The sequence below is a fragment of the Staurois parvus genome, unplaced genomic scaffold, assembly GCF_062004578.1.
Source record: "Staurois parvus isolate SC_StPar_1 unplaced genomic scaffold, SC_StPar_1.0 ptg000137l, whole genome shotgun sequence".
Classification (NCBI taxonomy): Eukaryota; Metazoa; Chordata; class Amphibia; order Anura; family Ranidae; genus Staurois; species Staurois parvus.
The window spans coordinates 16,107,658-16,122,632 of record NW_028317933.1 but is presented as its reverse complement, the minus strand read 5'-3'; the positions used below and the strand labels follow the sequence as shown (position 1 = coordinate 16,122,632).

General features: G+C 43.0%; 1 protein-coding gene across 1 annotated transcript; it reads left to right on the top strand.

The window, feature by feature from the left end:
* Positions 1-3,657: 3,657 nt before the first annotated feature.
* Positions 3,658-13,737, top strand: SNRPB (small nuclear ribonucleoprotein polypeptides B and B1). The gene is made up of 7 exons (XM_089673405.1): positions 3,658-3,813; positions 9,145-9,296; positions 9,372-9,483; positions 10,252-10,404; positions 10,925-11,066; positions 11,235-11,360; positions 13,572-13,737. Exons 1-7 carry the CDS (start codon positions 3,811-3,813, stop codon positions 13,607-13,609), a joined length of 726 nt encoding a protein of 241 aa, XP_089529531.1. The 5' UTR covers positions 3,658-3,810; the 3' UTR covers positions 13,610-13,737.
* Positions 13,738-14,975: the final 1,238 nt, after the last annotated feature.

The following is a 14,975-nucleotide window of genomic DNA, read 5'->3' as shown; positions in this document are numbered from 1 at the left end:
TTAGTCCAGAAACTTGTTGCAATTACAAATGTTTCGGTATTCTCATGTTTATTTATTTTTTTTGTACTGGTATGACAAAAAAAAGTAGAGAAACAAAAAGCCAAATCTGACACATTCCACGCAAAACCCCAAAAATGGACTGGACAAAATTATTGCACCCTCAATTTAATATTTGGTAGCACACCCCTTGGTGAAAATAACTGAAATCAATAGCTAGCTGTCACCATCAATGAGTTTCTTTCACCTCTCTACTGGAATTTTGGAGCACTTTTCTTTCACCAACTGCTCCAGGTCTCTTAGATTGGAAGGTTCCTCTCCCCAGCTGCTGTTTTGAGATCTCTCCACAGGGCTCTATGGGATTGAGATCTGGACCCATTGCTGGGCAGTTTAGTACTCTCCAAAGCTTTGCCTGAAACCATTTCTGGGTGCTTTCTGATCTGTGCTTTGGGACATTGTCCTGCTGTTAGACCCATGACCTCTGACAGACACCCAACTTTCTGACACTGGGCCCTACACCGCACCCCAGAATTCTTTGGTAGTCTTCAGACTTCATAATGCCATGCACACGGTCAACACATCCAGGGCCTGAAGCTTCAAAGCAACTCCAAAACATCAGTGAACCTCCACCATGTGTAACTGTAGGGACTGGATTTTTTTCTTTAAAGGCCTCATTTTTTTTGTTTTAAACAGTAGAATGATAGACTTTACCAAACAGCTGTAATTTTGTTTTGTCTGTCCACAGCAAATTCTCCCAAAAGGATTTTGGCTTCCTTGGGTAAATGGCAAACTCCAGTCTGGCTTTTTTATAGTTCTGTGTCAGCAGTGGGGTCCTCCTGGGTCTCCTACCATAGCATCGCTTTTGATTCAGATGGCGACGTATAGTGTGAGCTGCCACAGTTGTACCCTGTGCCTGAAGGTCATTTTGAGGTTGTCCGGAAGTTGATCGAGGTTCTTTAACCACCATTAAAAAAATCCTTAGTTGCAATCTTTGATTAACTTTTTTCTTTCATTCATGTTCAGGGAGATTAGCTACAGTGCCATAGGCTGTAAACTTCTTGACAATGTTGCGCACAGTGGACACAGGAACATTAAGATCTCTGGAGATGGACTTGTAAGCTTGCGATTGTCCATGCTTTTGCACAATTTTTGTTCTCGAATCCTCAGACAATTCTTTTCTGCTCTTTCTTTTCTCCATGCTCCATGTGACACACAGAGACACACAACAGAAAGGTTGAGTCGATTTTTCACCATTTTACCTATTTGCCGCTGTGATTTCTATATTGTCAGCACCTTTTAATTTGTACAGGTGAGTATAATTACAAATTACAGGAGCATCACAAACTTGGAATGCAATTATTGCTTACAATTTTGAGAAGGTGCCAATAATTTTGTCCAGTTCAATTCTGGGGTGTTGTGTGGAATGTATCAGACTTGGCTTTCTGTTTCTCTACTTTTCTGTGTCATATCAATACAAACAAAAGAAATAAACAGGAGAATGCCGAAACATTTGCAATTGCAACAATTTTCTGGGTGAAGTGGTTTATTATCTGACAGAGACACAGGGGGGACAAGATTTTTGGCCATGACTTTATTTATACAGGCATACCTCGGTTAACATAATTTTCAGTTTACGAATGAAAACCCATTGAAAATAATGCCTTGGTTTACGAATTTCTTTCGTAATACGAAGCAAGTTTCCCCAGGATGCATTGCACCTGGGAGGTTTATAGCTCCGGCTCCGTGCCTTTAAAGTGCACTTTATAAAGAGTTTTGAACAGATAAGACTTTGTTTTACTTTTTTCTGACCTCCGGAACGGATTAATTGGTTTTCAATGCATTTACAATTTTTTTTTGCAATGTGAAGTAAGATTCCCCAGGATGAATTGCGCCTGGCAGGTTTATAGCGCCGACCCTTGTGCATGCTGAAGTCTGTGGGTAGCACGTAGCGTCGAGTGTGGTGGTGTTGGAGAAGTTTTTGCATCGAGTTTTGGTGACATTCTGGAAATTTTTAATCATGTCCCTGTACAGCATTTATGCCTTTAAAATGCACTTTATAAAGAGTTTTGAACAGATAAAAGACTTTTTTTTTACTTTGTTCTGCCCTCCGCAACGGATTAATTGGTTTTTAATGCATTTGCAAATTTTTTCGCAATACGAAGCAAGTTTCCCCAGGATGAATTGTGCCTGGGAGGTTTATAGCGCTGGCCCTTGTGCATGCTGGAGTCTGTGGTTAGCACGTGGCGTCGAGTGTGGTGGTGTTGGAGCGGTTTTTGCATCGAGTTTTGGAGCCATTCTGGAAATTTTTCATCATGTCCCTGTACAGTATTTATGTCTTTAAAGTACACTTTATAAAGTTTTGAACAGATAAGACTTTTAAAAACATTTTTTCTGACCTCAGGAACGAATTAATCGGTTTTCAATGCATTTACAAAAAATTTTTTCGCAATATGAAGCAAGTTTCTCCAGGATGAATTGCTCCTGGGAGGTTTATAGCGCCGGCCCTTTTGCATGCTGGAGTCTGTGGGCAGCACGTGGCGTCGAGTGGGGAGGTGTTGGAGTGGTTTTGGCAAGTTTTGGAGCCATTATGGAAATTTTTAATTATGTCCCTGTACAGTATTTACGCCATTAAAGTGCACTTTATAAAGAGTTTTGAATAGATGAAATACTTTTTTTTTTAATTGGTTTTCAATGCATTCCTATGGGAAACTGTGTTTTGGTTTACGAATTTTTCTCAATACAAAAAGTTCTGCAGAATGAATTAAATTTGTAAACTGAGGTACGCCTGTACAAACACACATTCTTAGAGTAGAGGTGGTCAGAGGGCGATCTTTCCCATCTCCCTGCCGGCCCACAGAGCGAATGCGCACACGCTACTGCGCATGGTAGGATTGCCACCTCATCCCTTTATAACTGAACACATATTGATTACACAGGTTCAGAATTCTGATTAAGATGGTAATTAAACTCACTTAGTGCTTTATCTGCAATTAATTAGCCTCAGAACCTGTGTAATGAATGTGTTCAGCTTTAAATGCATGACGTGGCAACCTCAGCGCACAGAGTTATTAGGATGTGCCTAGACACCCCTTCGCACAGTTCGATATGTTCCTAGATATGATCATCAGTGGGAGCCCAATAATGGACCCAAAGACTGGCAGTAGGTGTCATTGATCGTTGACAGAGCGATCAGAGAGGGCGCCCCATCACTGGAGAAGGGCACGCCAGAGGATAATGAGGCCATGTATAAAGTATATATGCTTCCTTACATATTACAATAAGAGCCAACCACATTGCAAGACTTGGGCAGAATGCTGACAACCAGGGGCGGACTGATAACTCATGGGGGCCCCCGGGCAATAGGGGATCATGGGGCCCGTGTCCTTGCCCAAACTCAAAAAAGCCTATGAAAAAGGTAGCGGGGCATCTTATGGGGCCCCCTACGGCCCCCGGGCCCTCGGGCAGTGCCCTAGTTTCCAAATGGTCAGTCCGTTCCTGCTGACAACACATTGGAGGAGCCCCCAGCACAGTGTGAGCCAACCCAAAGCATGTTACATGTTCCTGCAAGTCTTCCCTCCTTGTACAAATGCAGTCCGTGCAGCAGGGGTCGCTCTTCCGCTACACATCAGACAGCAGTAGGCAGGGCATTACGAAACTATCTATTGTTCCGTTGTGGAACGCACATTGTACGCGTCGCTTCCGGTTTTACACAGCGCTTCCGGTATAAAGAGCGCCTAAGGAGAGGGACGCTCCTGGTGCAATTTTTTGTATTCCCCGAATCGGCCGCGAATCCGCGGCATCCGACCTGCAGCCATGGTGAGTGCGGGAGAGGGGGGCCTGGTGGGATAAGGGGAGCCGGCTGAGGCCGATATTGGTGGGCTTCTATTGTCGGGGGCGTGCTTCTGTATGTGTGTGAGGGAATGAGCTCCCCCCCTCGGTATTGCGCGTGTGTGGATGAGGGGCCCTATCTGGCTGTGTGCTGTAGAGCTCTCCACTCCCTCCCAGGGGCGGACTGACCATTTGGAAACTCAGGCACTGCCCGAGGGCCCGCTGTCAGTAGGGGGCCCCATGAGATGCCCCTGGTACCTTTTTCATAGGCTTTTTTGAGTTTGGGCAAGGACACAGGGGCCCCATGATCCCCTATTACCCGGGGGCCCCATGAGTTGTCAGTCCGCCCCTGCTCCCTCCTCATTCTGTCCAGTGACTGTAGGCCATTAATTTCTAGTCATGGCGGCTCTGTTGGCTCCTATGTAGGAAGTCCAGGACAAGTGTGTCGGCACAGTCAGGGACGTCCTGGTTGTTGGCTCTTCTGCCTTGGCTTCACCTCCATTCCCAACCAGGACACTACTAGGCCGCATTTTTTTTTTTTTTTTTGGGGGGGGGGGTGTATCTTCTCCCCCCCCCCCCCCCCCCCACCTTTGCTCTAGGCATGGAGAAAGTGATGATAAATGTACTTAAAGCTGTTGTTTGGGCACGTGTTCTTTCCATGGGTTCCAGCCATTGGAATGGATGCTCAAGCTCCAAACGTGTTTGGGTTTCTTTTTTTTCTTTGGGGGGGGGGGGGGTGTTGTGTGGTGTGTGTGGTTTTTTTTTTTTATTTTTTAGGCCCCCCGCCTCTATGTGGTGTATAAGGATCCATAGTCTAATATAGAAGGACATTAGAAGCAGAAAGTCTCTTATCCTGGCCATACATGGTTAGAAAAAGTTTGGGGGGAAAAAAGTTGAATATATAAAGCTTTGTTGGAGGTAGGTTGAGGGCAGGTTTGCCTGGAAGGAGCTCGACTCTCCCTGGAGGTACAGGATGCATGTGACTCCCAGCAAGAGCACAATGGAAGTGATGATATCCAGTGGGTCCCTGCACCCAATTCAGCTGTACAAAACAAGGCAACCACCCAACTAGCCTTTACAGCAAGGTGCACATGTAAGGACAACGCACATCACAAATTTTCCAGCCTGTAAGAGCAACCAAATTTCTTTGCAGATCATGAAGGGGACATACCCCGAAAGCTTGTCCTCAAAATTGTATGTTAGTGCAAATAAAAAAAGTATCACGGACAGTACTCAATTGTTTCTGTCGCAAATGCACTAATACGGGTACAATCACCTTTTGCAGATAATGCAAACAAAACCCTCTGTTGTTTAACAGACTGTTCAGACAATTTGGTTGTTTTGCAGCCTGGCTGGTAAGTGAGCTGGGGAATCGTTTGTTTGCAATCTGTCTACCGTGTATGTGGTAACACCATTATTGTTTAAAAAATTTTTCCCCAATTGTTGATATATAATCGTTAACAATAAAACATTTTTAAATTTTTCTATGATTTGTGGAAACAAAGTGAAATTTTTTTATTTCTTTTTTACCTTCGTGAACGCTCCCTCTCACCAGCTGTATTAAAAAAACAAAAAAAAAAACCTTTTTGTTGCTTGTACTTCCGGGGTTACATTTTAGTTCTCTAATGCTTTTTCTAACCATGTGTGCCCAGTATTACAGCTGTTTTATATCGCCCTGGTTGTGTGGAGTTTGCATGTTCTCACGTGTGTGTGGCGTTCAGGGTTGTATTATGTGCGAGAACTATAGATTGTAAACTCCTTGGGGGCAGGGACTGATGTGAATGTATGATATCTAAAGTACTGCACAAATTTATTTTCTGCTACATAAATACCTGTAGTAATTTCATGGATGTTGAATTCCTATTGCCCGGGACATGTAGCGCTGGGCAGGTAGTTTCTATTTACCTTCAACCCTGTTGCGGGCAAGCAGCAGAGCTCACCTGTCAGGTGGAAGCATTCGGGCAGCAGCGCTGCTGCCCATTGCTTCGAGTGCCAGCCTTTCTGCCCCCCGCCCACTGTCTCCCGGGTTCAGCTTGCCCATCTGCGGGCCCAGGACCTGCTCACCACCAATGACTAGAGGGGAGGGAGGAGAGGGGAGACGTCCGCTCTCCCTTCCCCTTGTCCTGATCCAGAAGTGACGTTATGATTTCACGTCTGGGTCCCAGTTGAGATTCCCAGCAATTGAGGCCTAGAAAGAATGCAGTGCGACATTCAGTGGAGTAGAGGGGAGACATGCGGAGTCTTTTAGACCTTGGATGTCTCAGAGAACCTGTCAAAAAATCATCACATGGGGGACTTTATTCTCTGTGCGATGAAAAAAAAATTAAGGTAAAAAAAACGAATTGTAAAAAATGAAGCACAACCCCCCCCCAAACAAAAATTTTGCCTCCCCACATACGCGCACATACAAATGTAAATGCACACGCTGGGGCACCTACGCATGAAAACGACAATTGCGATACACGTTACATGTAGCCGCATACGCCAGAATGAGAGCAATGCTTCTAGCACCAGACCTCCCCTGTAACACTGAACTGCTGACCTGTAGGGGGCTTTAGAAGTGTCACCTATAGAAAATATAGGGTACTGAAGTTTGTCACCATTTCACAAGTGCACACAAATTTAAGGTTGACATGTTGGATATCTATTTACTCGGTGCAACCTCATCTTTTATGTTTTACAAAAAATAGGGTAATTTATTGGGGGGGGGGGGGTGTTTTGTGCCCTAAACTTAAATTTGGGGGTTTTGTGTAATCTTCAGGCCTAAAAAAAACAAACTTTTTACTCTTGTACAAAAAAAGCTCTGGCAACAAAAGGGATAAAGGATTAGCCTGACAAGCACCCCCAATCGGTGCTCATTACACTGCAAGGTCTCTTCCCTGCTAGTTCCTGGGTGCAGTGCTGGAGGCGGGGAAGAGGAGATAAACGGTGCAATGTTAAAAATATTACACGTTTAATTTGTCATAAAACCCCTTTGTTTTTTAAAACATTCCTAATATCACCTCCGTTTTTTAAATACGGTTTAAAAATTATCTGAATAGATTGTCATGATGGACAAGTAGATTGGGACACAGATTTATGCAGGCCATAGATGGGGAGGAAACTGGCCGCTTTTTTTTTTTTTTTTAAAAGGAAAAATCGGTCGTTCAGTTAGCCGACATTACCACCGTTGGTAAAAAAAAGTGGGCTGATTTTTGTCCCGTCTACGGCCGGTAATTAATATAGTGGTGTCTCTGCAGAGAACTCCGCTATATTTGACATTTAAAAGAAATAGAATATGAATAATAAGAAAGTTGCAACTTTGTATCCATTTCGGATTCAGATGTTTCTATTTGGTTACAAATGGATACAATGTTGCAACCCTTATACTTTTAAATGTCAAATATCATAGCGGAGCTCTGCAGGGACACTGCTAATAGATTTGACATTTCTAAGTATTGTGGTGGCAAACATTGTATCTATTTGTATGGATACAAATAGATACAGATGTTCTTTGTTTTTCTTTGGTCACGGCTCATGCGCAATTTTTTTAATTGGGAACAAGATCGTCTGATTTGCCCATCATTGCCGTGAAATTCGGCCATTTTTTCCCAACATGAACGATTCAAAAAAGTGTCAAAATCAAGAAAACCGGGCGACCAATTCAGCCACTAACAATCCAAAAATTGGCATATATATATATATATATAATTTTTTTGGACTAATTTCCGGCCGTTTTTCTACCTGTCTATGGCCTGCATTTGTCTCTGGACAAGATATTTTCAAAAATTTCCACACCCCTGGGTAATTGGAGATTAGGCACATAACCTGACAAAATTAGACACTAGGGGATATTTACTAAAACCTGAGCACTCAATCTGGTGCAGCTGTGTATGGTAGCCAATCGGTTAACTTCAGCTTGTTCAATTAAGCTTTGACAATAAAACCTGGAAGGAAGGTGAATGGCTACCATCCACAGCTGCACCAGACTTTGCACACTCCAGTTTAAGTAACTCCCCCCCCCCCCCCATTTCTCTATGTAAATTGTGTGCCATACAAAACTCCTCTGTGGTGCTATATTTATGGAGCATGTTTCACCAAGCTGGGGGCAGGACCATGCAGGTGATGCTTAGAGCACTCCTGATCAGTGTCTGTATATTTAATGCCCTCATTTAGGTTGAGAGGGAAAGAGGCAGGCAAATTTTAGATTAAGTTACGATGCACAATACAGTGCTCCATCTCAATCTATTTGTACCCATGCTGAAATTTGTACACAAGAATAGGTGTTCTGCAGAGCTCATGTTGGCATAGGTCAAGGGAACGCTCTGGCAAGCTTATTCGTGGGTTTAAAGCGAGACACGAGGTATAGGACACAAATTGTGAACAAGCAGGATCCTTATTGCAGAAGAGACATGCAGGCTATGCATTTTAGGAACCAGGCAGAAGTGTAGCATTTACTGAAGAGAGATGCATAGGATTGTTCTGCATGTTTCTGTTCAAAGGGATGTGCAATTCATATCGCCTGGGACATGTAGTTCTCGGCAGGTAGTTTTGTTAGGGGTTTTTTTTTTTCTCTCCCTTTAGCCCTGCTGCAGGTCCCACTTGACAGGTGGCAACACTGCCACCCAATTGCTTCCACACAGTGCCAGCCGCCCCCCCCCCCCCCTCGTCTGCTATATAGCCCAGGCTCCACTTGCCCATCTGCGGGCCTGGTGCTGGTTCAGTGGGCGCTCGGCGGTATGTCAGAATGCAATTTATAGAGGGAGAACGGACACGAATGGACTGTTTTGCTCTGTGAACCTCAAAAAATGCATGCACTTTTAAAAATGCGGCTGTAGGGAAACTACTTGCTCTTTTTGACCATGAATTTTCCCTGTGCTTGCTGCACCTGTGATCGGGAGATATGTGGAGGTGCCATTCAGGGTGAATGACAGCCTGCAGTTCTCTCAAGGACTACCCCCACAGTCTGCTTTCACATGACTTTGGGAGGTGGGTCACATGCTCCTCCATACCTAGAGGTATCGGATATTTTCTTGTTGCTAAACAGCAGTAGGAGTACATAGGAAGGAGTATATGTTCATGGGGAGGAGGCTAATAAAGCTGACCTGTTTTTACACTGCATGGGGAAAGAGGTTTTCTTGAAGACTATCCTTTATAGAATTAACATGGGTTTTGCTAGGGGTCACTTGCTTTTGATGTGTAGTCTTGGCAGGTCCTATCATATGGATCCTGACTTACTGGATTGTTAAGTAAACAATGTAGAAAAATGAGCATCTATGTGCTAAGCAAAGACTGAATGCACCAAATGTGCGAATAAGGCTTTCTGTATTTTTCTTTCAGACGGTGGGGAAAAGCAGCAAGATGCTGCAGCACATTGACTACAGAATGCGTTGCATTCTGCAAGATGGTCGCATCTTCATTGGAACCTTCAAAGCATTTGACAAGCATATGAATCTTATACTGTGTGATTGTGATGAGTTTAGGAAGATTAAGTAAGTGTTTGCTGTGGTCATCAAACTAAACACTTTATTGTACCTTTTGCACTTACTAATAACTTCTTTCCCTAGGCCCAAGAACTCCAAACAGCCAGAACGGGAGGAGAAGAGGGTACTAGGCTTGGTTTTACTACGTGGGGAGAACTTGGTATCCATGACAGTAGAAGGCCCACCTCCAAAAGATGTAAGGCCAAATCTGCTTTTTCAACTGTTTAGTGTAATTCTGCCTTTTTACAAAACTGGACTCTAGAGAGGGGAAAAAGTGTTTTTATAATCAGCTGGCAAGTATCTAAAAATTCTTTGCATTAGTTTACTGAAGAAGCAGCAGATGCTGAGGGAGTAAACACAATATTAACCAATCAGGAGGCTGCGTCTAAAATGGACAGCACTCCCAATTTAGTACAGACTAGTTGACATTCAACATATTAGTACTTAAAAAAAAAAAAAAAAAAAAAAAAAAAAAAGTCATAGGCTGGAGTGAGTCCTACAGCAGACTATTCCTCATAACTGGTGCCTGAACGCAACTCAAATCTTTGAAAAAGGCAGTAATTGGCATACATATCCAGAGAACCTTGTTTAAAGAAGGGCTCAAGTTATGGCATGTAAATGGTCTGGATTTAGTACATCTCCTGTGCTGTTGGGAGTGAAATATTTTGATGGGTGTAAACTGTCCTTCGCATGTTCATTTTCACTGCTAAACCGCATCTGAACAGTATTGCATAGCCAGTATGAGGGTGGGTCTTTGTGGTGAGATTTGTCAGTTCTTAAATACACTGCTCTTATGATTGGGGCCTACACACCAGCAGTCTCCTGTATGTTCTCCTTTTTGAAAGGATTAAAAAAATCAAAGCTTATTTTCGAAACCCAAGCTATGTGAACGGAATATTTGATCTTCAACTTGCTGACAGAGCTGAATTTAGGACTGAAGTTAACATTTGACTTTCTCTTGCAGACTGGTATTGCTAGAGTACCATTGGCAGGAGCAGCTGGAGGACCAGGAGTTGGGAGAGCAGCTGGTAGAGGAGTGCCAGCTGGTGCTCCAATGCCACAAGCCCCTGCTGGCTTGGCAGGGCCCGTCAGAGGTGTTGGAGGACCATCCCAGCAGGTAACTATTACATGCAACTAGCACCATTCGGAATCTTAAGAGCACTTGTGTTATGCTTTATAGTCCTTTACCAATAATTAATACTAATATAATGTAACCGTACTGCAGTAGCAATATAAAGTGGGTACATCTTGAATTGATTTATGTAGACCCTGAAGCCCTAAGGCTCTAAGCTAGGTACCCTTCCTGGACCCCCTCACTACAGAGGCCTCTGTTCATGTTTCTTACACTTTTTTTTTTTTTTTTCTCCTTTTTGTAAGGCGGACCTGACTACTGCATTACATTTACAAGCCACTTTTTAACTTTGATGCTCCGGTCATAACGTTGACTTAACTGTTTGTGATTTATATGCAGTTTGGAAAACCTATTACACTCTGCTTTAGTTTTCTCTCCCTTAATGTTTGCTGGATATCATCCTGGAATTTTCTTATAATTGACGAACCTGTACAGGTTATGTTTTTGCATTTTGTAAAAACCTCCAATTTATTGAAAGTAAATTTGATGGCTTATGTGCTCACAGGTGATGACACCTCAGAGCCGAGGCAACGTTGCAGCTGCTGCAGCAGCAGCCACAGCTAGTATTGCTGGGGCCCCAACACCGTATGCTGCTGGAGGACGTGGAGGTCCCCCACCACCAATGGGTCGAGGAGCACCCCCACCAGGTATGAGTAATCTGAGCTCTTGCTGTGCTAGACTGGATCTATGATGAGAAGCCTGGTTCTGAATCTGTTGATGAAACCTTAGCAGGATTACCCTGAGATCTAGTCTGGACTTGTGTACTCGGTGATGTCTGATCTGCCTATTACTGATTGTGTCTTGTGTTTATGTAGGCATGATGGGCCCACCTCCAGGCATGAGGCCACCCATGGGTCCACCAATGGGCATGCCCCCAGGGAGAGGAGGACCAATGGGAATGCCACCACCAAATATGAGACCGCCACCACCTGGAATGAGAGGTAAGAAGTTTAGGTTCTTTCCAATGTCTCTAAAAACATGGCATTTTATGTAGGGTAAAAAAGCAAACTTTGAAACACAAACTATAAAATAATGGATGTAGTTGCTTCATCCTTATACTTAATACTTATGAAGGACACTGTCTAGTTGAGGGTTTATTTATTTTTTTGCCATCCTTAAAGGCAAAAACATTGCCTGGGAATACAAATTTTTAGTTTTGATCCTGTAAGGATTAGCTGCTATAAATGACCCACCTAAGTTCTGGTTCGTACTGAATGCAGCTTTGAAATCTTACTACTTCACTCAGTTGCGCAATTTCAAAGCTGCAGATCGGTACAATATGTACCTCCCCAATTTCACTGCGGCTTGTGACTTAAATTGACAAAAGACCAATGAAATTGGAAAAGTAGTGCATGGACTATTTTTGAAATCGTGCTGCTTTAAATTGCACTGATTAAGACACTGCCATAGACATTGGATACAACCTCAGGAGCGATTTGTAAATCACATGTTGCACTGGCATGCAGCAGGGCTAACTGATTAGGTTTGAAGGATGGCTTCTATAATGGGCATCTAGGAAGAAGCCTGGCTCTTTATTTATATATATATATTTATATATATATATATATATATACACAAATACAACAAGCTTGTATGTATATTGTGTAAAGTGAGCGCCAACCTTTTTAAAACTAATCAATTTGTAGCCAATTGGCCACTACATAGTTGTTAGTAGATCCAAATGTGACTGTAGCATCAGATTGTAAGGCTTGTTGGCTTTAGAGATCCCCTTGTTACAGTGACAGTTGTAACCAGACCATGACATGTGATACAGCAGTACCTAGGTTTGGGTAGTGGACAGCGAAAACCTTTTGGGGTGGTTTTTTTAAGTGTTCTTGCATGGCAAGGCCACTTGCTGTTATCTCACATATATTATAGCCAAATTTACCACCCTAACTCCTCCCACAGTTTTTACACTACATAGACAGTAATATACCGACACGTGCGGATTGTTCCCGATTGGTGTGCTATTACTTTGTGGAACATTTCGCCAAATGGTTCACGAAATATTGGAGTTTTTGTGGTGAAATTGGTCCCATAGAAATGAATGGAGGAATGTTCAAAGCTAGAGTGGGAGCGGACCAAAGCGGACATGATATGTAAACTGCCATCACTCCCTCATTTTCAAGCCCACCTACACAAATCTTCTATAAAAAAAGTTATCCCTGCTGCCACTAAAATGTCCACGGCTAAGCCATAGTCCTGATAGTTTTTTCACAATATGACCATTTGTTTGCAACTCGCGCCGCCCATTGACATTCATTGAAATTCCACTCTAGCCACCTCAAATTTGAAGGGCAATTTCTAAACTGCAACACTGCCTTCATTTTTAATATTTCAGAGACATACTATGCATCAAAATGTAGGTCTGGGTCTTGTGGTTCTCACAACATAAAGCTCAGTGTAGGATTTATAGTTTTTAAACTACAACAGTTTGAAGATGGCAACCGCCAGTCAAGTGAGCAAGTTGGAGCAGTTTGTTTTTAACTGCTCTTCTCTGTGCTGTAGAGGTGACTTGCCATAGGAACCCAGGTGTGTGAGCAGGCAGCAGAGTGACAAAAGCTAGAGTGTGAGTTGTAGACTACTGGTGGAGGCAAGAACACTTCACACAATTTCCCCAGAAATTGTAGCTTGTCTAGTTTTTGTTTTTTATAAGATGTTTAATGACTTCCTGTCTGATGAAACCATTGTGACAGTAAGCCATGGAAATCTCTTTAACTAGAGTAGAAAAGCATTGCAACTTCTGTCATTTTTGTTTTTTTTTTTTTTAAGATTTTGACAGGATGGTTAAATCTGTGCCCCCACCTCTGGGTGATGGTCTGTTCAAGTACCCAGGGTTTTAAGGATACCCAAAGATTCAAGTCGGCCATCCTCTTGGGTGTAAATTGGGATGGGTGATTATATGTAGTAGGCTCATGTGGCTACAGCTGTATCAGTTATGTACTGTTGTAGTTAATAACCGCATAATGGAGTTTCATGGTTTTGGGGATAACAGGGGGCTTGAAAAATCAGGGGTATAGGGCTAATTACAAAGAATGTGAGCTCACAGGTTCCTTTTTTTTTTTTTTTTTTTGAATGGAAGAGAGAGGGGGGGGGGGAGGGAAATTGTCCTAAATGTTGCTCTAAACAATTTTGCTCATTCTATTTTACAGGTCCTCCACCACCAGGCATGAGGCCAACCAGGCCATGATCTGAGCTGCCGTAGACTTATCTTGTACATCTGGCGATCATCACTTGTTCACCCCTCATGGGACTGTTTTAGTTAAATGTTTTGTAACCTTTCTTTGTAAATTGTTTTTAATAAAGAAGTAAATAAAACTCTTGTTTGTCAGATGAAATGCTAATTAAGTCCTCCTGTTCAACATGAATTAACTCCTGATAAGTATTGCATTTCCCCACACTTACAGGGACAGCAGGTGGACAATCTCTGCTGTCTTTTTATTAGAGTGGTGGGGATCGTGGGTATGATTACTTCTTTATTCACTGGGGATATGTAAAATTCAGCAGGGCTATACTACCACATACAAGAAGTTTAGACATGGACAGAAATTTACCTCTCCTTTACACAGCAGATGGTGGGATCTTTAACCTTTTCATGACTTCTGTAGCCTGTGACTGCTGTGGTTTTTTTGTTCACAGCAGTAGCCTCTCCTGGCTCCATGGTCACATGGTCAGGAGCCTGTACTACTGGCTCCCAATTGGCAGTTTGAGAATGCTGTCAGTGACTGCTGAGCCATTGTACTGAGGGCGTCTCTGTAAACAGCCTCCTACCAATGGGATGTTCCACCTGCAATCCTTTTTTAGTATAAACTAAAGATGTCTAAAGCAGGCCATAGACAAGTTGAACAAGTTATATCAAACAAATGTCTTCTACAATTTTGCCATCAACTTTGTTCTAATCTTCTATAGCCTGCATTAATCTAAATGCATTTTTTTATATACTCAATTTGGCCTGTATGAACATGTAGGCTTGTGGCCAAAAAAAAAAAAAAAACACTACACTTGGCTATTGGTGCTCTGAGATCAGAAGATTAATAACAATTTGCCCCATCATTCTAAGTGTATACAGCTGGTATAGAAAATAGTCTTTAAAATTACATTTCCCAGAGCTTCTTCGAGGATGGCTACATGAGATACTACCCTCAGGAAATTCATTGAGACCCTCTCCCTTGTTCTCAGTAACCCCCCCTGTGGGCATGGCCTCAGGATATGTCTTTTTAGGTACTAAGGATTTAGTCTCTTTACCTGGATCTCTCTCCCCTGATCTGTGGACCAACTCCAGAAGCTCCTCCATGGTACCAGGCAGTGGTGTTCCCAGGGAGACCGGATGGCTGTCAGCAGAGGCTGGAAAGGTATGAGCATTTGCAGGTCTCTTGTGGTTTCCCATCCTGGCAGCCCTCATGGTACACCCAGAAGTGACACACTGCTGCCATCAATTAAGAGTCACAATGACACTTGTGGTTGGCACGTGCTGAGGTGCCATTTATAAACTGAGTGCCGTTACTACATTTGGGGGGGTGAGAGAACACTGACACCAGGCAGTTCTGAGTAACCAG